At 49.3% G+C, this 22,924-nt stretch overlaps 1 protein-coding gene across 4 annotated transcripts in view; it reads right to left on the reverse strand.

Annotated features, from left to right (window-relative positions):
* LOC118725799 (inositol-3-phosphate synthase 1) overlaps nt 1-22,924 on the reverse strand; it is a 71,119-nt gene that overhangs the window by 31,973 nt on the left and 16,222 nt on the right. For 3 of the 4 annotated variants that reach the window (XM_036449857.2, XM_036449858.2, XM_036449859.2), the window contains exon 2: nt 1,624-1,671. The exons of the other annotated variant lie outside the window; for it this stretch is intronic. In XM_036449857.2, the coding sequence (XP_036305750.1) occupies nt 1,624-1,671 (48 nt within the window). The remainder of the gene's footprint in view (nt 1-1,623; nt 1,672-22,924) is intronic. 4 annotated transcript variants of the gene reach the window in all.

Below are 22,924 nucleotides of genomic sequence, written 5' to 3' on the forward strand. Positions count from 1 at the left end.
AGATACTCTGTTAAGCAAAAGAAAGCCAAGGAGGAAGAAAAAGTGGACAAAACATGATTCTAAAACTAACGTGGTGAGACCCCACATCTAGAATGAATGTGGCTCTCAGGCTTTCCATGGAAATTCAGAAACACAGGGCACGGCCCAGGAGAAACTCATGGGGCATCTGGGAATGGTGGAAAGTGAACACTGACCAGAGTGGCCCCTTCCGTGCCCTGGCCTCATCTTCCCACAGGGGCTGTGGGACCAGGGCAGCCCCACCAACACCCCTGGAGAAATGTCTCAAGAAGAATTAAGTGAGGTGGCAAAAGGGTGACCACCAGACTCATGGGGCCAATGAATGCACAGCCATCCTTAAGAAGGCACAGGGGGGTGGGGGTTGTCTGGGTCTTTGGGTGTCTTGCCAACCTTCACTGGTATCAATGTGTTGGTCAGTTTGTGTGTCCTTGGCCAGGCCACAGCCCCAGGGGCCCCATAAGAGCTAACCTGGGTGTGTGTGGAGGTGTTCTGTAGATATCCATGACCAGCTGACTCTAAATAAAGGAGAGGACCCTCAGTGGTCTAGGTGGGCCTCTCCCAATCAGCTGAAGGTCTTAAGAAGGAAACAGTCTCCCTGAGAAGGAAGAAACCCTGCTGCATCGTGGCACTGGGTCCTGCCTGCCTACAGGCACATCTTGCTGCCTCTGTATCTGCACACGCACAATCTCCGACAGGCTTCCTCTGTGGAGCATCGGGCTCAGTGAAACCACAGATCCCTCAGGTGGAAACTGACTTAGACACATGTGGCAGCTCTTCAGGTAAAAAACAAAAGACTTTTAATGAAGGCCAGAAGAAGAACTAGTGTTCCAAGGAGTGTTTGTGGGTGCGAGGTACTGATGGGACCCTAAGACTGGAGGGCAAAGATTGTGAACAACTTGCCGTTTCTTTTATTCCCTAATTTTTCTATTAATATGTTCATTTAGAATAAAGTACATTTCATAATAAAATGGGGGTGCTGAGTTTCTATAACTTCCCAACTCAGTACCAAAATGAGACAAGCACCCATGGTCCTGGGTCCATAGAGGGACACTACTTGGGCTCTGGAGACACAGCTTTGAATTAGCTCAGACGCTGGGTCAGAATGCAGATTGGGGCCTGGGAGCCAAGTATGAATCTGCTATAGGAAGAAAGGGAAGGACCCTAGGGCAGTGGTCAGCACACTGCGGCTCGTGGGCCACATGCGGCTCTTTGGCCCCTTGAGTGTGGCTCTTCCACAAAATACCACGCGCACGTACATTGCAATTGAAACTTCGTGGCCCATGTACAGAAGTTGGTTTTCGGCTCTCAAAAGAAATTTCAATCGCTGTACTGTTGACATTTGGCTCTGTTGACTAATGAGTTTGCCGATCACTGCCCTGGGGGGTGCTGGACGGGATACCTTTCTTCTGTTCACAGATAGATGACCATCTGTGGGCCCCAGGTCCAGCCTGGGCACATGTAGAGGTGGAGCCCAGCCTGGCATGGGGACTGGAATGGATGTGGATGGGATCAAACACCGCTGTGCCTCCTAACAAGTCATGACAGGCTCAGACTGTACCAGTCAGTCCCACAATTCCAAACATAAGTAACACAAAAACGACTCACCCCTTGGCTTCCTTGAAATCGAATTGATGGTCTCAGTGAAACAGAATCCTGAAAAACAAAACAAAAGATACCTATAAATCCAGAGCCTCACATCCGGTTATCTAAGGAGCACGGTAAGACAGTGTGCTCTGCCAAAACTGGTTTGGCTCAGTGGATAGAGCGTCGGCCTGTGGACTGAAGGGTCCCAGGTTCGATTCCAGTCAAGGGCATCCCCATTGGGAGGGGTGCAAGAGACAACTGATTGATGTTTCTCTCTTATCGATGTTTCTAACTCTCTATCCCTCTCCCTTCCTCTCTGTAAAAAAATCAATAAAATATATTTTTTTAAATAATAAATAAATAAAAAGACAGTGTGCTCAGAAAGGTGAGAGCGAACACAACATCTGAAAACTACAGGGAAGTTCTCTGAAGTAGGGTTTTGAAGGATCAATACGAGTTCCCTGACTGGCCTGGGGACTGGGGCTGAGAGTAATTGAGTGGCCAAAAGTGAAGACACAAGCAGCCCCTCGCTGGTCTCCCAGACCCATCATCAGCCAGGCCACCCTGCCTCCCAACCACCACCCCCAAATGGAAATCAGAGTGGGTGAGCTTCACTGGCCAGGAGGCAGGCTGATAAGGTGACTCTGGCCCCCCACCATGGGCAGAATGAAGCCCCAAACCTGCCTCGCTCCCATGTCACAGTTTTAGAGCAGTTTGTTACTGTGCTAGGGGTGGCAGTACTTCCAAATGTCATAAAAAGATAAACAGTAAAAACTGAAAATGAATACTTTAAGCGTCAAGTACTCAGACATCAGCCTTGTGGTGGGATTTCAGACAGAATGTGAATACGGGCAAGAGGGCTGCACCTCCTCCTCTCACCTGCGCCCAGAGCACCCACCTTCTCAGTAGCAGACACCGCGGTGGTGTGGCCCTGGCTTGTCACCATGATCCCCTCCCTCGTCCCCCAAACCCATAGGACCTGCCTCTTCCACACAGCAGAGGTACTGGGCTCTTCAAACCTCCACTGAGCCCACCGAGTAAGGGATGCTTCCTCACCGCCCAGTACCCCCCGAGCGAGCGGCTGCCTGTCAGCTCCCACCCACAATGTCAGCCCGTAGCACTCCCTGGGGGGCGGGGAGGTGAAGGAGCTCTGAGTAGTGGAGTGGCTCTACCTCCTGGGGAGAAACAACCAACAGGCAAGGCCGCAATTTATTAAGTGGCTGACCTGTCGGAACCCATCGGCCACCGGGCTGACGGCTGTGGGCATGTGAGGGAGACAGCTCAGCTCACTCGGACATGAGGGCCACACATGCAACCCCTTGTTTATGAGGAGCCTCCTTTGTTGCTGAGAATCTTCAAGGACTCTGCTGTCTGAAGCAGACCTGAGGGGTCACTCCATGCACCAGCACTTACCTCTATGGGATCTGAGGGGTCACTCCATGCCCCAGAAACCACCCCAAACTTCTAAACACATCGCCCCATGCTGCTAGGCTGGCAGAAAGGGACATCCAGAGACCAGTGCTATTGAGACAAGGGGCAGGCTCCTTTCAAAGTAGACTCAGGACCTGACCCACGACCATGACCTGACCCCTGCCTAGGCTGCCAGTCAGAGAATGAGAAGCACAGCACCTGTAGATCTTGTCCTGGCAGGGCCCTTGGAGATACAACATGTAAGTGGCCTGTGCCTGGAATAAGGTTAAAGAGGTGAAAAGAAGACATGGAAAGATGGCCAACTGAGGTGGGGGGAAGGCGCTCAGTGCTGTTACCCATCCATGAAATGCAAACTGTACACCTATCAGAATGGCTAGAACAGGAAAGACAAATGATACCCTAGAACCCTCAGTGCAAGGCTGGTGGAAACATACATTGTGTGGCTGCTGTGGGAAACAGTCTGACACTTAAAATGTTAAACACAGAGTTACTCCATGACCCAGCAATTCAACTCCTAGGAATTAGCCAAGAGAAATTAAAGATACGTCCATATGAGAACTTAAGCAAAAACTAAAGGTCTGGGGCATGAAATTTGTGCACTGGTGTGTGTGTGTGTGTGTGTGTGTGTGTGTGTCTCACAGCCTGGATTGCAAGAAGGCGCAGGCCAGGCCAGGCTAAGAGACCCCACCAATGCATGACTGGAGCTGGGGAGGGATGCAGGAGGTTGGCCAACTAGGGAGGAACCACAGGAGGGACCCAGGACATGTCCAGCCCATCTCACTCAGTCCCAATCGGCCGGACCCCAGCAGCAAGCTAACCTACGGGTCAGAGCATCAGCCCCCTGGTGGTCAGTGCACATCATAGGGACTGATTGACTGGTTAACTGTCTACCCCCTGGTGGTCAGTGCACTTCATAGCAAACAGTTGAGTGGCCTTAGCATATCATTAGCATATTACACTTTGATTGGTTGAGTGGCTGACCGGATGACCAGACACTTATCATACTAGGCTTTTATTAATAGGATGTGCACAGCAGAATTATTCTTAGTATCTGTAAAGTGGGAACAACCTACATGTCCACCACATGGCAGACAGAAAAACAAAAGAATACTGTCCCAAAGTAAAAAGAAATAAACTCCTGATGGACACAATATGGATGAACCTAGAAACCATTGGCCAAGTGAGAGGCAGCAACATATGATACCATGCATTTTATCAGTCAATTTATATATGTTTCCAGAAAAGGCAAAGCTAAAGAGACAGAAAGCAAATCGGTATGTGCCAGATCAGCAGGTCAGGCCCCAGAGGACCTTTCCTGGAGACTCCGGGGCTTTGAGCAACAGCAGGGAGAGATGTCAGCCATGTTTAACACAGGAGTGTTAAAAGGGACAGTAGACATGAGACCACCACAGCACAGTAATGCAAAGTAGCCTGCCTGTCATTACTATAAGCTCTCTGCCGGCACCTGATCATCAAAACCAGGAAGGAAGATTGATCTTTTACAGAAATGGCAAAAGGAACAGCAAGTGCAAAGCCGGAGCAGAACTTTGGGATGTTACAGTGGTAGAGGGCACATGGGTCTTGGCTCCTTCGCCCTCAGATCTCTCAGCCCAGATTTCCGTGCAGGGATTAGCAGGGGCTAACTCAAGCACGTGTGTGCCATACACAAACAGCAAAGTCTTTGAGCTCCAGAGGCCATGGTTACTGAGGCCAGATTTAGGGTAAGGAGGAAGAGGAACAAGGCAAAATGTATCTCCTGCGAAGGAACTGCACCAAGACAGCCCTAGAACCCACACATGCTGGTCCACCCTCCTCTGACCACACACTCCCTGTGGGCCACCCAGTGAAGCATCTAACTGGCCTCATAGCTGTCAAGCAGCCTCTCTGACTTTTCTTTTAAAGTCACTCATTCCCCAAGGACATTGAGAAGGATACATTTGACATTGGAGAAGTCAGGCAAGAGGCCTAAAAGCCCCACTTTCTCTATATTGCTGGGAGGGCTGGCCTCAGAGCATGTCCAGCAGCCTGGCTGTCATTACAGAGCCAGGCTCCTGGCCACATAGGCTTGTCTGGTGTCTCTTTCCTCCAGCAGAACCAAGTTCCTCCCAACAACAGAGTATTTCACTCCCACTCTCACACATGCACTTGGGTGACTCCCCACAGGCTTCCTGTCTAGCCATTAACAATAACAGGTATATCTGTAAAGTGCTAAGGGTAGAAAACTGCCAACCATTCTATATCCAATGAAAAGAGAAAGTGAAATAGAGACTTGTCCAGAGAGACAAAAGCCAAGAGTATGTTTACAGTAAGTCTGCACTACAAGGAAGTTCTTCAGGAGGAGGGAGTGACATCAAATGATTACGAGGATCTCACAGACAATGAACAGCACTGGGCATGGTGAACCCCTCTATGAATATGAAAGAGTAAGTTACATTTCTGTAAAAGATCAATGACAGTCTGAGGCACAGATAAGAATAACAAAGTGCAACTAAATGTGAGAAGGCATGGTGCAAACGGAAGGCAGTGGTGGTGTCAGGGGCACAAGGATTACCCCAAATTTGGGGGCCCCCAGAAGGTGGGTGTGGCACCAACAGTGTCTTCTGAGCGAGCAGCCAGAGCCCAATCAGAGGTTCCTTCATGGCAGGACCAGCATCACTCCATCACAGAGGTCAGGGGCTTCCCATGGCAACATGGCCATCATGACCAGGCTGGCTGCTCCCTGCAGGGGCCAACAGCTCATGGGGTTGGGGGGAGAAGGGGAGTGTTGCCTTGTTACCTTATCTACACAGCAGGACAGAAGGCAGCATCCTAGGACCAACAGGATCTGATGCCCTGGCCTGGACATTGCCCGCACTCATTTCCCTGTTGCCTCGGTGGCTTCTGGGTTGGCCCTCAGACCAAAATGATCAAGGCCCCAGTAATGTAACTGCCCTGGATAACCCTGTGCACTGCACTGCCGCCTCCACACCTGTCACACTCGGTGCCTGAATAGGCTGCACTTTAGGCATCACAGCAATGCCCCAAGTCTCCTCAGACCCTCGGGGGAGGGGGAGAGTTATGTCATTCCCAATGCAGGCTCAAAGGTTACACATACTCACCTTTAAGCCATCCAATGCAGTGTCTTCTGAGCAGCAGGCAAGTCCAGGAAGCCCAGCCCCCACACACTGCACCTGTCAGGTCCCCGCATGGCAGTGTACCATCTCCCACTAGCCTTAAATGGGGATGAAGTTGGGAGTTGCTCAGGACAAGCACCACTGCCGGCACAGCACATCAGCCAAGCCAGGGAATAAATGGGGAGGCCTAGTGGAGCAGGCAGTAAGGAGGTCTCAGTGCAATGAGGCAGGGACATTTGTGCCCTGCAATCATTTAGCCCCCTGGCAGCCCCCTGCATGGGGCGAGGGGATCATCATCTGAATGAAGAATCCATGTAGGAAACACAGCCATGCGTGTGGGAGAAAATGGGGAGCATACAGGATAGGTGATGGCTAGGGAGCTGGGTGCCCCCATGGGAGGAGGCACAAATGTCTGCCTAAGAACCCTCTCTCATAAGATGGGTCAAAGATGAGGAGGAACTCAAGATGGTCAAAATCCCCTTATCTCTACCCATGGAGAAGAGCCTTGGAGAGTGAGGCAACAGGAAGTGACTTATGAAATCCACGTCCAGGTCCAGCTATAGGTTCACAGGAAGCCAGAGGCTTAAGGCACAGAGTTACATTCATGATGGTGGGTGATTCTGCCCCAAAGGGCACTTTTGATTGACTTGACTTGATTAGGAAGGAAGATATGTCTGGCACCTAGTGGGTGGAGGAAAAACACTGCCAGCACCCAGGGTGCACAGGATGGCCCCCAAGTAAAGAATGAGCCTGCCCCGGAGTCAGCAGGCTCCATCAATGCCATGAGGAAAGCAAGGGGAGAATGATCATCAGAGCAGAACACGGAAAATCCCTTAGGTCCAACCTGCTGGTTTCTTCAATAGATGGATGGCACAAGGGGAAGAATGATGGAGTGCTACAGGGTACCACACACTTGGTGCACGTCACGAGTGGCTCTATTATACATGGCCCTGGCTTGACTCAGACACAGTTGAAGACCCCATGGAGACGCCAGGGGCTGAGCCTCAGCTCTCATGGAGCTGCACTGAGGATGTATCTCCAAAAACCAGTCCATATCTGCTGATATTCAATGTTGTCACTAAAGGACATGGGTGAAAGGAATAGATATGTGGGATTGTTTTTAAAAATGTTCTTCTGTCCTGGCTGGAGTGGCTGATTGAGCATCATCCTGTGCACCGAAAGGTCGACAGTCCATTCCCAGTCAGGGCACATGCCCAGGCTGCAGGCTCAGTCCCTAGCTGGGGTGCATGCAAGAGGCAGCCAAACAATATTTCTCTTTCACATCGATGTTTCTCTCTCCCCTCTCAAAAAATTGATCAAAACATATATATTTTTTAAATGCTCGGTGAGATGCTCACAGAGGGCAAGGCTGCGAATGTCGTTAGTCTCTGTTCTCTCTGCCTATGACTATGCCCATGGGAAAGGTTTAAAATAAAAGTGCACACCGAAGAGACCCCGTGGTGCACAAAACAGATCTAGCAACGACTGGCCCAATCTGGATGCAGCCCTGGGACACCCAGCACAGGCTGTGCATGGGCAGCAGCACCCAAGCCCTGAAATGCCCAGCAGACAGTGTCAGTACCGCCCAGGCAGTGCCTTCCCTGCTGTACACCTGGCCTGACCCACCCCGCCACCCTCGTAACCCCCAGGTGTCCATGGAAAGTAACAGAAGGAAAGGCATCTGTTCCTCTTTAAAGAGAGCCTGTGTGGTTCTGCGGGCTGGGCCTAACCTTCCTGAGTGGAGTGTGGCCAGGAAAGGGGGAGGCGAAGTCTGGAGAAAAGGCCTGGCTGCGGACCTCCTGGCAACTGTCGCCTCCTTTCCAGTAAAGCGCAGAGGATTAGGAAATGCCTTTCAGGAACCCTCCCTAACACTTCCTGGCAGGTTCTGCGTGGGACACTGAGGACATGGAGAGTCAGATGGTGTCTGCGACCATGAGGGGCCGTTTCCATGAATCACAGGCACAGAAGGAGGTGTGGGAAATGTACCCAGTAGGTCAGTCTGCTGGATGTGGCTGGCTCAGGGCTGAGCTGGGAAGCCTGAACAGGGGCCCAAGGCAGTCCCTCCCCCTGGTGGCACATTCATCATTATGGACAGACAGATACATACAAGCAAGAAAAAGGACTCCAAGCAGATACAAGCCAGGTGTCACTCAGGACCGACCCACGGGCCAGCACAGCACATGAAGGTGCATAGGAAACTGAGCGAAAAGTGTTTTTTGTTTTTTGTTTTTAAATATATTTTATTGATCTTTTTACAGAGAGGAAGGGAGAGAGATAGACATCTAGAAAGGTCAATGAGAGAGAAACATCAACCAGCTGCCTCTTGCACACCCCCTACCGGGGATGTGCCCGCAACCAATGTACATGCCCTTGACCGGAATCGAACCCGGGACCTTTCAGTCCGCAGACCGGCGCTCTACCACTGAGCCAAACCGGTTTCGGCTGAGCGAAAAGTTTTAAAGAAACTTTAAGCGTTAGAAAAACAAGTGTAAATCATCTGAAACTGTGGTCCTGCCACCCTCCCAAAATTTGTTTTCTTCTTGTGTTAGCAAGTAAACAGTCAGCATGCTGTCCTGGGCCATACTGCTTTCTGCTGGAACTCAGCATGCCCACTGGTACTCCATCCCCTCCCAACCCCCACCTCCACTGTTTTGGTCCCCATGGCCACACCTTCTCCAGAAGGTCATGTAAATGGAATCATACTACATTTCTTTTCTGCTGCTATTGTAATAAACTACCACAAACTTGGTGGTTTAAAACAACAAATTTAGTCTCTTACAGCTAGAAAGCCAGAAATCTGAAATCAGTCTGTGGGCCAAAATCCTACAGGGCTGTACTCCTTTCAGAGGCTCAGGGGAGAATCTTCTGCCTCTTCCAAGTTTTGGGACTCCAGGTATCCTTGGCTGAGGCAGAATCACCCCAATCTCTGCCTCTGTGGTCACATCATCTTCTCTTCTTGTCTGTGTCAACTCTCTCTGCCTCTGTCTGATAAGGTCACTTGAGATTGCATTTAGCCTCCCAATATAAAGATCCTTAAGTTAATCACATCTGCAAAATCCTTTTTCCATGTGAGGTCACATTCATAGGCTCCAAGGGTTAAGACCTGGACATTTACCGGGGGGGCCCTTATCCAAGTGACCACACATACACACTTCGCATGATGCCTTTGAGATGAGTCCATGTTGCTATCACTGAAGTCCGTTCCTATTACTGTTTGAGTACTAGCCACTGTATATACCAATGTGCTCCTCTATTTGCTGTCTGAGGACACTGGGTCATTTCCCGTTTGGGGGACTAATGAGTAAAGTTGCCATACACATTCATGTACATGTTTCTAGATGGACATGAGTCTTCGTTTCACTCGGTGAGCACCCAGGCTTGTGACTGCTAGGCCCTGTGGTAAGTGAATGTGTGACTTCATGAGAAAGTGCCGAACTGTCTTCCAGAGTGGCTGCGCCATTTGCATTCCCACCAGCAATGAAGGAGAGCTCCCGCTGCTCCCCATCCATATCAGCATTGAGTGTTTTCAGGCTTTTTACTTGAGCCATTCTGATAGATATAAAGTAATATCTCTTTGTAGTTTGTTTTTTTAATTCTCACCTGAGGATATTTTTTTCCATTGATTTTTAGAAAAGTGGAAGGGAGGGAGGAAGGGGAAGAGGAGAAACATATATTCCTCCCAACAAAGTCTTGATACCAACAACAAGCAAGACTTAACTACAACAAAACTGTACACATAGTCCACAAAAGGGGACACCAAGAGTGTCCACCTCAGGTAACTGGGAGACTGACCCACTGAACCATATAGGACACCTTAGCACACAAAGCTACCCTACCAACTCAGGGAAGCAGCGAAAATGCTAAGACAAGGAAACAGAACACAAACGAAAGAAATGGAAGACAAAAGCAACTGGATATAGAGTTCAAAACCACGCTTATAAGGTTTTTCAAAAATCTCCTAGAAAAGGCCGATAAAATAAACGAGACCTATGAGGATATGAAAAGGGACCAACTAGAAATAAAAAGGGATCAACTAGAAATAAAGAATACATGGTCTGAAATAAAAAACATTATACAGTCCTAAAAACAGAATGGAAGATCGCAAGAATCAAGTCAAAGATTTGGAACATAAAGAGCCAGAGGACACTCCTCAGCAGAAGCAAGAAGACAAGAGAATTCAGAAAGTTGAAGATTATGTAAGAAACCTCTGGGACAACTTCAAGCGAACCAACATCAGAATTATGGGGGTCCCAGAAGAAGAAAGAGAGCAAGATACCGAAAACAAACTGGAAGAAATAGTGACAGAAAACTTCCTCCATTTGGTGAAAGAATTAGACTTACAAGTCCATAAAGCGTACAGAACCCCAAACAAAAGGAATCCAAAGAGGACCACACCAAGACACATCATAATTAAAATTCCAAGAGCAAAAGACAAAGAGAGAATATTAAAAGCAGCAAGAGAAAAGCAGGTAGTTACCTATAAAGGAGCACCCATTCAATTGTCAGCTGATTTCTCAACAGACCATGCAGGCCAGACAGGAATGGCAAGAAATATTCAAGGTGATAAATAGCAAGAATATACAGCCAAAAATACTCTACCCAGCAAAGCTATCACTCAGAATCGAAGGCCAGATAAAAAAAAAAAAAGTAAAGGAGTTCATCACCACCAAACTAGAATTATATGAATTGCTGAAGGGGGTTCTTTCAGAAGAGAAAGTAAATAAAGATAAAAATTATGAACAACAAATACGTAACTATCAACAAGTGAATCTAAAAACCAAGGGAATTAAAAAATCTGATGAACTGGTGAATATAATAGAATCAGAGATATGGAAGGGGAGTGAACTGATGATTCTCAGGGAAAAGGGGAGTGGGGGGGGGTGCGGGAAGACACTGAACATAAACTGTGCACCTATGGATGAGGACAATGGGGGGCGGGAACCTGGTGGAGGGGAGCAATGGAGGAGGGGAAAAAATGAGGAACATTTGTAATAATATGAACAATAAAGATTTATTAATCAGCTTAACAATAACCCACAATCTTCGGACTAACTTGAAATCAATAAAACTATATTAAAAATGAATAACTAAAAAAAAAAAAAAGAGTAGTTACCTGGGTTGCAGGTTCCATGCCTGGCCCTGGTCAGGGCGCATGGGGGAGGCAAACAATAGATATCTCTCTCTCACATCAATGTTTCTCTCCCCCCACCTTCCTCCACTCTCAAAAATAAATAAATAATATCTTCAGTGCAGATTAAAACACACACACACACACACACACACACACAGTAACTGGTCTTTGCTCAAAATGACAAAAAAAGCTTCAGGTATTTGCCTAAAAGCTGACCCCTCCCCTCCTCTGCCCCTACAAGAAACCAGGAGGCAGCTGGAGCTCTGCTGAGCAAAGGAGTGAAGGTATTCTCATTTGTAAGCACATGGCAGCCACCAGCTTCACTGACAGGACACTGTGCCACTATCTACTTCCCACATTGTCACATGGCTTAGCAATGTCCTTGCCTTGCTCTCCCTCCTGTGTGCAGACTGGTACACAGCAGAACCGCCTTTCTTGTCACTCACTACCTTTAATCTGGAAACTCCTCAGCTGTTCTTTGTCATTGTAGGACACTGGTGTTTTATTTACTTATTTAAGTATAGTTTTTATTGATTTCAGAGAGGGAGAGGAGCACACAGTGTTCCAGCTATATGCCTCGAGGTGACAACAGTAGCCCCAGAAGCATCCGGGCAGAAGCCCGTGGGGTCTGTCTGCCCACGGCGGGCTGTTAACTCTGGCCACCTGGACAGGGCTGCTCTGTTCAGCCTGCCTTCTCCTCAGCAGCTGACAGCAGAGGCCCGCTCCCCATGTGTGGCTCAGCCTCGCTGTCCACAGCTTCACAGGGGTGGCCATGAAATGCATTTCCTATCTCTGCTGGCCTCGGCATCCAGGGTAAGCAGGAGTCCTACCTTCTCCTACTACACTTACTTACATGTCTAACATGGGCAGTGTGATGGCAAATTGTGTCAACTCAAACATGGAACCCAGTTCTTTGGTCAAATAGCAGTCTGGATGTTGGATGAAAGAGTTTCTTAGGTGAGATTAACATTTAAACTGACATACTCTGAGTAAAGCAGATTACTCTCCAAGAGGGTGGATTTCATCCAATCAGTAAAAGGCCTTAAGAGAAAAAGATCAAGGTACCCTGGAGAAAGAAATTCTGCCCTAGCCCAGCCTTTGGACTATAGGTACATCAGCCCGTCTCCAGCCTACCAGTCTGCCCTACAGATTTCTGACTTCTCAACACCCATACTTGCATGAGTCAATTCCTTAAAATAAGTCTCCCCTCCTCAAATTTTCTCTGGAGAAGCCTAATTCAGACAAGACTCAGAAACTATCTTTGCGCCGAAACCGGTTTGGCTCAGCGGTAGAGCGTCGGTCTGCGGACTGAGAGGTCCCGGGTTCGATTCCGGCCAAGGGCATGTACATTGGTTGTGGGCTCATCCCCGGTGGGGAGGTGCAGGAGGTAGCTTGTCGATGTTTCTCTCTCATCGACATTTCTAGCTCTCTATCTCTCTCCCTTCCTCTCTGTGAAAAATCAATAAAATATATTTAAACCTCAGTTTCTTCATCTTTAAAAAAGAAAAAAGAAACTACCTTTGCAATGGTCTCAAATGCATTACAGTTCTTGATTATAGTGCCAGGGCTCTTGGCACTGGCTCCTGACCATCCTGCCCTTCTCTGAACCCTCTGAAATTCTGGTACCATGAGAGGCTCCAGGCTCCGCTTGGCCTGCTCCAGCCACAGCCACAGCGTCACCTGCCTCTCAGAGGAACCTTGTTTCCAGACTGAGTCTCAGTCCTCATATGTCATAGCAGCTTACAGAGGCCCCCTGCTCAGGACAGTTCCTCAGGGCCCCCCACATTAAAGGAAGTCCTCAGGATATGCCTCAGAGTTGAGCTGTCTTTGAATTTGGGTAGAAGAAAAAAATCTGTTTCCACCAACTGAAACCTAGCATTTCCTTAGTTACAAATACAGGCAACAAACTACAGCAGTGCGAGTGGCACCAACTCTAGTATGCTTTAGCACATAAAACGCTAGTTGAGCAGATGTCTTCATAAACCATTTTTGCTCAACACTATTTCAAAATTACAGAAACTAGATTTGCTGTTAAATCTCATCATTTCATACATTAATATGGTAATTTAAAATATATTTTAAAATTTATTTCAGAGAGGAAGGGAGAGGGAGAGAGATAGAAACATCAACGATGAGAGAGAATCACTGATCAGCTGCCGCCTGCACACTCCCCTACTGGGAACAGAGGCTGCAACCTGGGCATGTGCCCTGACCAGGGATCAAATCAGCGACCTCTTGGTGCATGGGATGATGACCAACCACTGAACCACACCGGCTGGTCAATGGTAAATTTGTTACAAGGCCACACATTTCATTTTAATATTTCACTCACTCTCTATGTAGTGCATTCCCTTGGTTATATATATATATGAAATGCAAATTATCCCCTCAGGAGTTCGACCGGGAGTTTGATTATTCGCTATGACATGTGCTGACCACCAGGGGGAGGCGCAGAACGAAGGAAGGCCCTGGACGGCGGATGGCAGCCAGGAAGGCCCCAGTCAGCCCTGATCACTAGCCAAGCCTGGGGACCCTACCAGTGCACAAATTTCATGCATTGGACCTCTAGTTATATATATTTTAGGTATCAAAGAGGAGATCTATGTCCAGAAAGGGCCATGGTCCCTGTCTAGAACTCACTGACTTACTGGGAGCTACCTCAAATGGAGTTTGGCTATGAATGGCCAGACTGGAAAAGTGCTTATAAGTCGCTTGAGTTAAAAAAACAAAAAATAGCCGAAACCAGTTTGGCTCTGTGGTAGAGCATCGGTCTGCGGACTGAAAGGTCCCGGGTTCAATTTCGGTCAAGGGCATGTACCTTGGTTTCCAGCACATCCCCAGTAGAGGGTGTGCAAGAGGCAGCTGATCGATGATTCTCTCTCATCAATGTTTCTAACTCTATTCCTCTCTCTTATATATAACTAGAGGTCCTCTCTCTTCCTCTCTGTAAAAAAATCAATAAAATATATTTTTAAATAAATAAATAAATAAATAAATAAATAATTTAGCCCCCATAAACCCACTGTTTCTGAACCAATCTTGACTCTTGGCCTCAGAAAGTCAGGGTGAGGACTCATCAGAAAAGCCTCATGACTGAAACCGGTTTGGCTCAGTGGATAGCCTGCAGACTAAAAGATCCCAGATTCGATTCCAGTCAAGGGCATGTACCTTGGTTGCAGGCACATCCCCAGAAGGGGGTGTGCAGGAGGCAGATGATCGATGTTTCTAACTCTATCTCTTTCCCTTCCTCTCTACAAGAAATCAATTAAAACATATATATATATATAATAATTATTATGTTTTTTAAGCCACATGAAGTGCTGGCTCAGTTATGGAACGTCAGCACCCAACCCCCAAGTATTGCTGGGACTGCTGTGCCCAATGCTTCCTAGTGCCCACAGGGGTCGGGTAAGGGATCTCCACGCAGCCAAATTCTGGAGTATTTGGTTCCAGTTTTTTAAAATGCCATTATTGCCCTAACCTGTTTGGTTCAGCGGATAGAGCATCGGCCTGTGGACTGAGGGGTCTCAGGTTCGATTTTGAACGGGGGCATGTGCCATGGTTGCATCCCCCTCTGGGGGGCAGCGGATCGATGTTTCTCTCTTTGGATATTTCTAACTCTATCTCTATGGATATCTCTATCTCTCCCTTCCTCTCAGTAAAAAAAATCAGTAAAATATATTTTTAAATAAATAAATAAATAAAATGCCATTATTATGGTGGATGTGGGCAGAGAACACATCACATGACTGAGAGAACATCTGGACATGAATGCCCCCTCCCCAGTATTGTCTAGGACCCCCACCTGGATCCCACCCGGCCTCTTGAGCCTCCCCTTCCCACTCTGGACACCCTTCCCCAGCATCAGGTGGCCTCCCCACCCCCTGCCCATTCCAGGCACACACAGTGCTCCCTGCAACAGCTGCCACTTCTGTCCCATCTCCCAATACCCTGACAGGGAACACCTCCATCAGACAGGCCGAGATGATAGCAAGAGAGGCTAGAACAAGCCCATGCCCCAGCCCCCATGACCCTCCTGAGAGCCATCTACCCAGAATGAAAAGAGGCTCTGAGCACCTTAGAGCACAGGGTGACCACACGGTGACCTGGCCACGCTGCTCCTCACCAAATGGAGTCTGTAAAGCCCAGAGGGTTGAACTGAGGCTGCCCTAGTCCTCTCCTCCACGTGGAGACCAGAACTTGAGAGTAACGAAGAAGGAAGGGGGTGCTTTTGCTACTTAGGACAAACAATTTCTACAAGTCTTGGGATTTATCTGAGAAAGCAGGAAGGAAAGCGGCAGCTCAGAGACCAGGGTGATAAGCAGGAGCCGCTGTTACCAGAGTGGCCACAGACTGTGCTGGGAAGCTCTGCCCGGCACCTTCTAGAAAAGACCTCTCTGCACTGGGGTCTGTGGAGCTCACTCTGGATTTTGGCAGCATAATGACACCTCTGTCTCTCCCAGGCCAAAGCTGCTGGCCAGAGCAGAGAGGGCCTGGCTTCCCAAATGCAGCGTGGCACTTCAGCTTGGCCAGAAAACAAAGACCATTAAATGGGGGTACAGTGGCCACTCAGGAGGTTGGAATAATAAGAATATAGCATATTTTTCTTTTTCTTTTTAAAAAATATTTTTATGGATTTTAGAGAGAAAGGGAGAGGGAAAGACAGAAACGTCAACGATGAGAGAGAATCATTGATTGCCACCTCCTACATGCCCCCTATTGGGAATCAAGCCGGCAACCCAGGCATGCGCCCTTGACTGGAATCAAACCCAGAAACCTTCAGTCTGCAGGCCAATGCTCCATCCACTGAGCCAAACCAGCTACAGCTTAGGCATATTTTTCTATCTCTAACCTATCCAGTTGACCCAATGGTTAAAGCACGCAGGATGGCCACAGTTGGTGGATCCATGGCCCCACAGACAGAGGAAGAGACCAGACCCACTGGCTACCTGGTCCCTGAGAAATGCCTCTTTTTACCCTGCAGCCCTGGGAAAGGTCTGCTGGGTCACTGCCCATTCTCACAGCTCTTTGCTCTGGTCCCAGCACACAGGTGCCCACCAGTGGGGTTGTCCCAAGACCCAACACATCCTGAGAGGTAACCTGAGACAGTGAGGCCACATCCAGTCTTCCTGGGCTTGAGAATAAAAACAAAACAAAACAAAAAAACTAGGTCAGATGTGAGAAACAACTTAAAAAACTGTTTTTATTGGTTTCAGAAACAGGAAGGGAGCAGGAAAAAGAGAGAGAAACACCGATGATGAGAGAGAGACATTGCCTGAACGCCTCCTGCGCGGTCCCCGCTGGAGCCCACAACAAGGTCATGTGCTCTGACCAGGAATCGAACTATGACCTCCTGATTCACAGGTCGACACAAACACTGAGCCACAGGCCAGGCATGAGAAACAACTTTTTAAAACATTACTCAAAAGGTACAGTCTGTGTAGGGTAGACAGGAAGGAAGCCCCAGTGACAGGAGGAGGCCTCTCATGGTAGCCTTGACCCCCCGTCTTCCCAGTGAGCATACGTCACTTCAGAAACACGAAATATCCAGGCGGCAAGATCAAGTCTCCTTCCTACTCATCAACCCAGATCATCAAAACCATTTTACTTCAGGCCTGAAATTTTGTTTCAGGAGCAGCTTCTGATCTGAGCTATCACAGAAGTGGGACCTGGCCGGTCGCCAGGCCAGCTGCTCAGTCAGAAGACCAGAGTTAAATGCAGGAATGGAAAGCAGACTGCCTTATCATTCGAGGTGTCTCTCTTCCTCTCTTTCCCTCTCTCTACTCTTTCTAAAATCAATGGGAAAAATAACTTCAGGTGAAGATTAATAAAAAAGAAAACAAGACAGCCTTGCTGACACTAGACAGTCTCATGGATCGGCAGCAAGAATGTCCAATCCAAATCCTTTCTGGACTTCTGGGCCAGGAACCTAGAATCACCCAGGGTAAGAGGCTGGGTTAACTCTGGGGAACCTGTATGGATTTCATCATGGCCTGTGGCTGCCCCGTGCAGCCGCTAAGACCTCTAGGTCCAGGGGTCGTTCCTCCACACCAGCCAAGCCACTCACCCCCAACCCACACCTGGAGGGCCAGGCCTTGCTTGAAAGCTGAGGCAGCACCTGGTGTTCCCTCCTCTCCTTACTGGGTGCACCTGCCTGGCTTCCACATCAAACAGCTGGTCCCAGCAGGGATGGGAACCAGGGGTTAAAGAGCAAGAATGATGCACTGGGGCCACTGGCAGCTGATAGGAACTGAGAGCAAAACTTCTGAAGCTGCGATCGCAAGATTCACTTCTGCTTTAGAATCTGCCATTTAAAAGCTGTGCGACCCGAGTCAGACACTTAACTTCCCTGACTTTAGTCACTTGGGGCTGGTGACCTTCTCATTTACCTCTGAAACAAGTCACAAAAAGTATAAACCAGCTCTGCCACTCAGGTGGCCTCCAGCTTGGCCTCTATGTTTCAGAACACTGGAAAAATACAGCATTGCCACATCCTTCAAAAAACAAAAATTCCTGACATGTGCCAGGGGACAAGACCACCAGGTTCAGGGAAACCACTCTTAAGTGGCAATATGGCCTGTACTAGTGACGGACACAATGCCTGGGCAGGTCGGTTTTCACATCTGTGAAATGGGAATGACTCCGGCCCCGCAAGGTTATATACTCAACCCTAAAGCCTAAGGGGCATTGCGGGGGTAACCCTGGCCCCGGAACATCACGGTGTCTGCTCTCCCACCAGGGTAGCAAACAAAACACAGGGGACAGGGACACTGGGCACAACAGGAGGCTGCGGACTGGCTGTCCTGCTCGAAAAGTTGCAGCCATGGGCTCAAACACAAAATATATGTGAACTGACTTGGGGAGCTGTCAGTGGCCACACAGAATGCAGTACTTTCCAGTTCTCAGCAAAGCACGGTTTGTTTTCACTAACGTGCCACAGGTAACTACAGCAAACCCAAGACCTTGGAAACCAGCCTGACAACACGGCCCACGAGCTTCAAAGCCACCGGCCAACTGGGTCCACAGTCAGGCTCAAGAAAATGACAAATGGCCAGCTCGGTGCCAACTCTGCATATTCAATTCCCCAGAGCAGAGCTCATGGGGACACCAGGACAATTTCCAGAGGCCAACTCAGGCCAAAACTTCCCAGGGGGAGAGGTGATCTGTTTGGTTAGGAGTGCAGTGGGTCAGGCCTGGGAGAACAAACAACCTCACACGCTCCACCAGCAGACAGCCCTCAGGATGCAGTGAGAGCGCCCAGGCTCAAGTGAGCCCCATTAAAAGACAGACCATCCAACAGAAAAAGGGGACAATTCCACATAGATAAAAGATGGAGCACACAGAGTCACTTGGCTAAAACACACAGAAGCCACCAGGAAAACACAAAGGAGAGTGAGACATGGTTTTTGACCAATACTACCACAAAGTTAGGGAGAAACACTTAATCCAGAGTGTGAGGTAAAACTGGGAAAGGTGCAGAGATTCGGCATAGAGCAGGAACTGTCAGCCACTGTTGGGGGGAAGAGGAGAATAAGGCAGGACTCATCGTAGCACCTCAGAGCTGGGCCCTCCCTCAGCTATGTGTGATTGGGCTAGGCAAGCATTCTGGGCCAGAGGCCAGCTGCGCAGGGGAGCTGGCAAGATAGACAGGAGTGATGGGCAGGACCCAGGACTTCGGCAGGATGTGCACAGGGAGCGCAATCCCAGGCACTTCCTGGTCTGTCTGACACACCTGGCTGGAGTCCAAAGGCTGGCTGTGCCATGTAAAAGCAAAACAAACTCAGAAAGCACTGACCCAGAAAAGGAAGGCCAGTCAAATTCACGACTCACAACCAGGCCCTCCCCTGAAACCTCTGTCCGTGGGGAGTGCACTGTTTGGTGAATAGGAGGTAGGGAGGCAGTGAGGACTCTGACACTGGACAGGAGACTTCCAACGAAAGGCCCTTAGCAGTTGAGAGCAATGGTGTCCCCCGGGATCCCATGAGGGTGGTTTGAGCCTGGGAGATGCAAGATCAGGAATTAGGAATCACATATCACAGCCAATAAGCATAGCCCAGTGGCACTATCATCTGGCTGGCCCAGACAAGGGGTTTGTAACAGGTGGAAGAAGCCCCATGTTAGGCCATCAAATACCTCAGAGTTCGGCGGAACAGGAAGGTCCTAAAAGTGGCCCGTCACTGAGGCTCAATCCCTCCCATTAAGGACTCACACCCTCAGAGACAGCAGGGAACCCAGTGAACAAACATAGCCACATTGGGGTGATGGCCATAAAGACATAGGACAGGCTCCGTGGCTGTGGGTGCAGAGAGGTTTCCGGGAACCGTGACCACAAGCACAGCCATCTATGCTGACGAAGCGCTTTCTGTGAGTTGTGGGTGTGACAGGAGTGAGTCAGGAGGGGACAGAGGGCACCCAGGTGAGGACAAGTGCCTGAGGAGGAAGAGGGACAGGCCTGTATCAACTGTGACCCTTGCTCAGGTAGAGGCACCAGCAAACAGTGGGCACATAGTCCCTGGCTGACGGGAGCCAGCTCTGTGCAGATGGGCCAGGCAATGGAGGGCTGAGGAAGGTGGGAGGCTCTCTGGATGGATCTGCCTGCGTGGGCTGACTGATGTGACTCTGTTCTGTGTTTTTTTTTGGTTTTTTTTTATGCAATCTTATGACTCTCTGGGTAACAAACTCTGAAGGCACATCCTGAGTGAAAACAATGACATGAGGCTCACTCTTCTGCATTTCCCCTAAATTTTCTGCAAACTTCAGGATTCTTCATGAACTCCTGTATAAAACTGCTGTGTATGTGGCTTTTTTCTTACATTCATCTGTGATGGGCTGGAAGGAGAAGCAGTTACAGACCGAAAAATCCCCAGGACTGGGAACGGATTTTCAAAGCAGCTACCTTCGTCCCTCCAGGATTGGCCAACCTACAGAGCTCAGACTCAGCCCTCTGACCCTGCCTGGCAGGCCTGTTGCCCCGCACCACCCATAGGGTTAATCAATGGATGAATAAGAAACAAAAAAAAAACATAAAACCCAACTTTATTTTTTTCTTCTATCATTTTCTTTTTATGTGGTATTGTTGTTGTTTTCAAGGCTCAACTTTAAGCAAATGGAGCCATCCAGGCTACATCACTTCAGGCATCATCGTGGCTAAGGCCCAGTAGGGTGTGTGTGTGCTGGTTCCCCACTCCCCACCTCTAGCATGTCCTGATGGCTATCATGAGAAATGCTACTTATGTGGGAACTCACCCACTCTGGAAACCCCGCACACCACCAAGTCCCTACACCAGTTGACAGGCCCTGAGGGTCCCCATAAAACCCTGTAGTCTTGAGCTCTCAAAAAGCCAGCTGTCTGGGGTCTGTGATGCCTACACCTAGGAGAACCTTTGCCCAAGGCTCCAACAGAGGAGCAAACTCCTACCTTTCAGAGTCACCTCAGACCTTGACTATATTCCTGGACAGCTGAGGGTGCACAAAGAAGGAAGGCACAGAGCCCACAACATAACAATGACCTTCACACAGCACAGGGGAAAATTGAGATCCAGAGGATGGCGCCACTGTTCAGCCAGTCCCCTAGCCTCACTACCCTCACTTTGCAGCTGCTCAGCCCACATGCAATCAACACATGTGAGAGTTTAGAATCAGTAAGGCCTACTACCCTCAGCCCTGGCCCATCAGGAATGGGCATCTGGATCTTCAGTGTCTAGGCCCCCTGGGTGCCACATGAATGCAAGACAGTGGACAGCCTTTTCAGGTCTTCGGGCTGGCTCAGAACTAGCTCCAGCGTGGCCACCTCTTGCTCCGTCTAGTGACCTGCCCACAGCATCTCCAAACTCACTAGCGCCCCGGAGCCACACAATAGCAGAGGGATGCCCATGCCTACAGCAAGTGGTGTGCTTACTCCTGAATGCTGAGCCCAGAAATAGCACTGGGAGCCCTGGGAAGAGGGCATGGAAGTAGGTGTCACATCCACTCAGACTAGCCACTCATCAAGGCTAAACTGTGCCCAGCAGATCACACTTGGCAATTCCTGTCACCTGAAAGCATCCAGGCCTCAGTGAGTTCACAGGTGAGAGACCAAGACAGGAAGAGGAGAGGCAGCAGGAGGAGCCATGTGACGATGCCTGGATGAAACGTATCAGACCACAACTCCGGGGCACCCTTCAACCCAGGGAAAAGGGGGTTCAAAGCTTCATGCCTTCCTAGCACAGTATCAGCTGAACTTCTGTTGCCGGCCTGTGAGCCTGCACCCCCAGGCACTGGCAGACCGATTCACTGGCCCCATTCTCCCCCAGGCTCACCCAAAGGGACTATCAACCTCACCTGCTCAGAGACAAGGAGGAAGCTTCTCCAAAGAGATGCTAGACGTCAGGGCTAAGAGAAAAAAGGGCCTCACATCAATCCTATACTCTAGGCCAGAAGCCACTTCAAAATAGTTCTTAACACCGCTCCACATGCTGGCACAGATCACCGGGTTAGTGGCTCTACGCACAAGCCCCTCAACAAGGGGGACCCTGTGCATAGGTAAGAGAGCCAGCACAGCCTGGTCCCAACCCCAGAGCAGATTGGAAACAAGCTGGACACAGGCACCAGTGCTGGCTGTCTTCATCCCACTTGCCAGATCCACTGTGAGCAGACTGTATTTCTCTGGAACAAGAAGACATCTACAGCCGAAGCCGGTTTGGCTCAGTGGTAGAGCGTCGGTCTGTGGACTGAAAGGTCCCGGGTTCGATTATGGTCAAGGGCATGTACCTTGGTTGCGGGCACATCCCCGGTAAGGGGTGTGCAAGAGGCAGCTGGTCGATGTTTCTCTCTCATTGATGTTTCTAGCTCTCTATCTCTCTCACTTCCTCTCTGTAAAAAAATCAATAAAATATATTTTTTTTAAAAAAAGAAGAAGACATCTACAAGCATCCAACACCAAAATAGTGCAACCAGGGGAGAAACACACTCTCCTGAGTCCTGCTCCTATATCAGACATCTCCCCACAGTTCCCCAACCTCAGCCCTGAGACACACCGCACCACCCCACCCCATCCCCGCCCCTGCTCTGCCCCATCTGCCTGCCCAGCCTACAGCAGTTCAACAGTCCCACCAATTCTGAAAAGAGAGAGACAACATCAAAAGATTAAAAAGAGCAAAATCACGCTATTTCTTCAGTCAGAACCCATAAGTCACAGCCCCTTGGCAGAAGGCCTGCCTGAGAAGCCCTTCCCCAGGCCTTCCAGGCCACGGGTACCTAATTCAGAATCTATCTACAAATGGCACTCATCCCAAGCTGAGAAAGCTCCGGAAGCTTTTTCTATGAAGCCTCCTGGCCCACGGAGAGCTCACTCCTGGGCAGCAGGAGACGCTGGCTGCACACTGTCGTCATTATAAGAGACCCATCTGAAGCTACCGTTGTCTAATTATTCCTCATGCCATGAAGTGCATGTTCGAAGACATCATGAGAACAACCAATCCTTACTGGGCACAATCCAACCTCGAAAGATGACCTTGACCCCGCAGTATGCCATGGAGCTGGGGCAAGGAGCTAGGAGAAATCGGCCACAGCTTGACTGGAATCAGAGGCAGATGTTTGCCTGCCCCGCTCCAGCAGAGACTTACACACTGGCCCTGTTTCCAGAATTCACCAGCAGGCCTACTGAAAG

This window comes from Pipistrellus kuhlii, unplaced genomic scaffold, assembly GCF_014108245.1.
Source record: "Pipistrellus kuhlii isolate mPipKuh1 unplaced genomic scaffold, mPipKuh1.p scaffold_m20_p_21, whole genome shotgun sequence".
In the NCBI taxonomy this organism is placed as follows: domain Eukaryota; kingdom Metazoa; phylum Chordata; class Mammalia; order Chiroptera; family Vespertilionidae; genus Pipistrellus; species Pipistrellus kuhlii.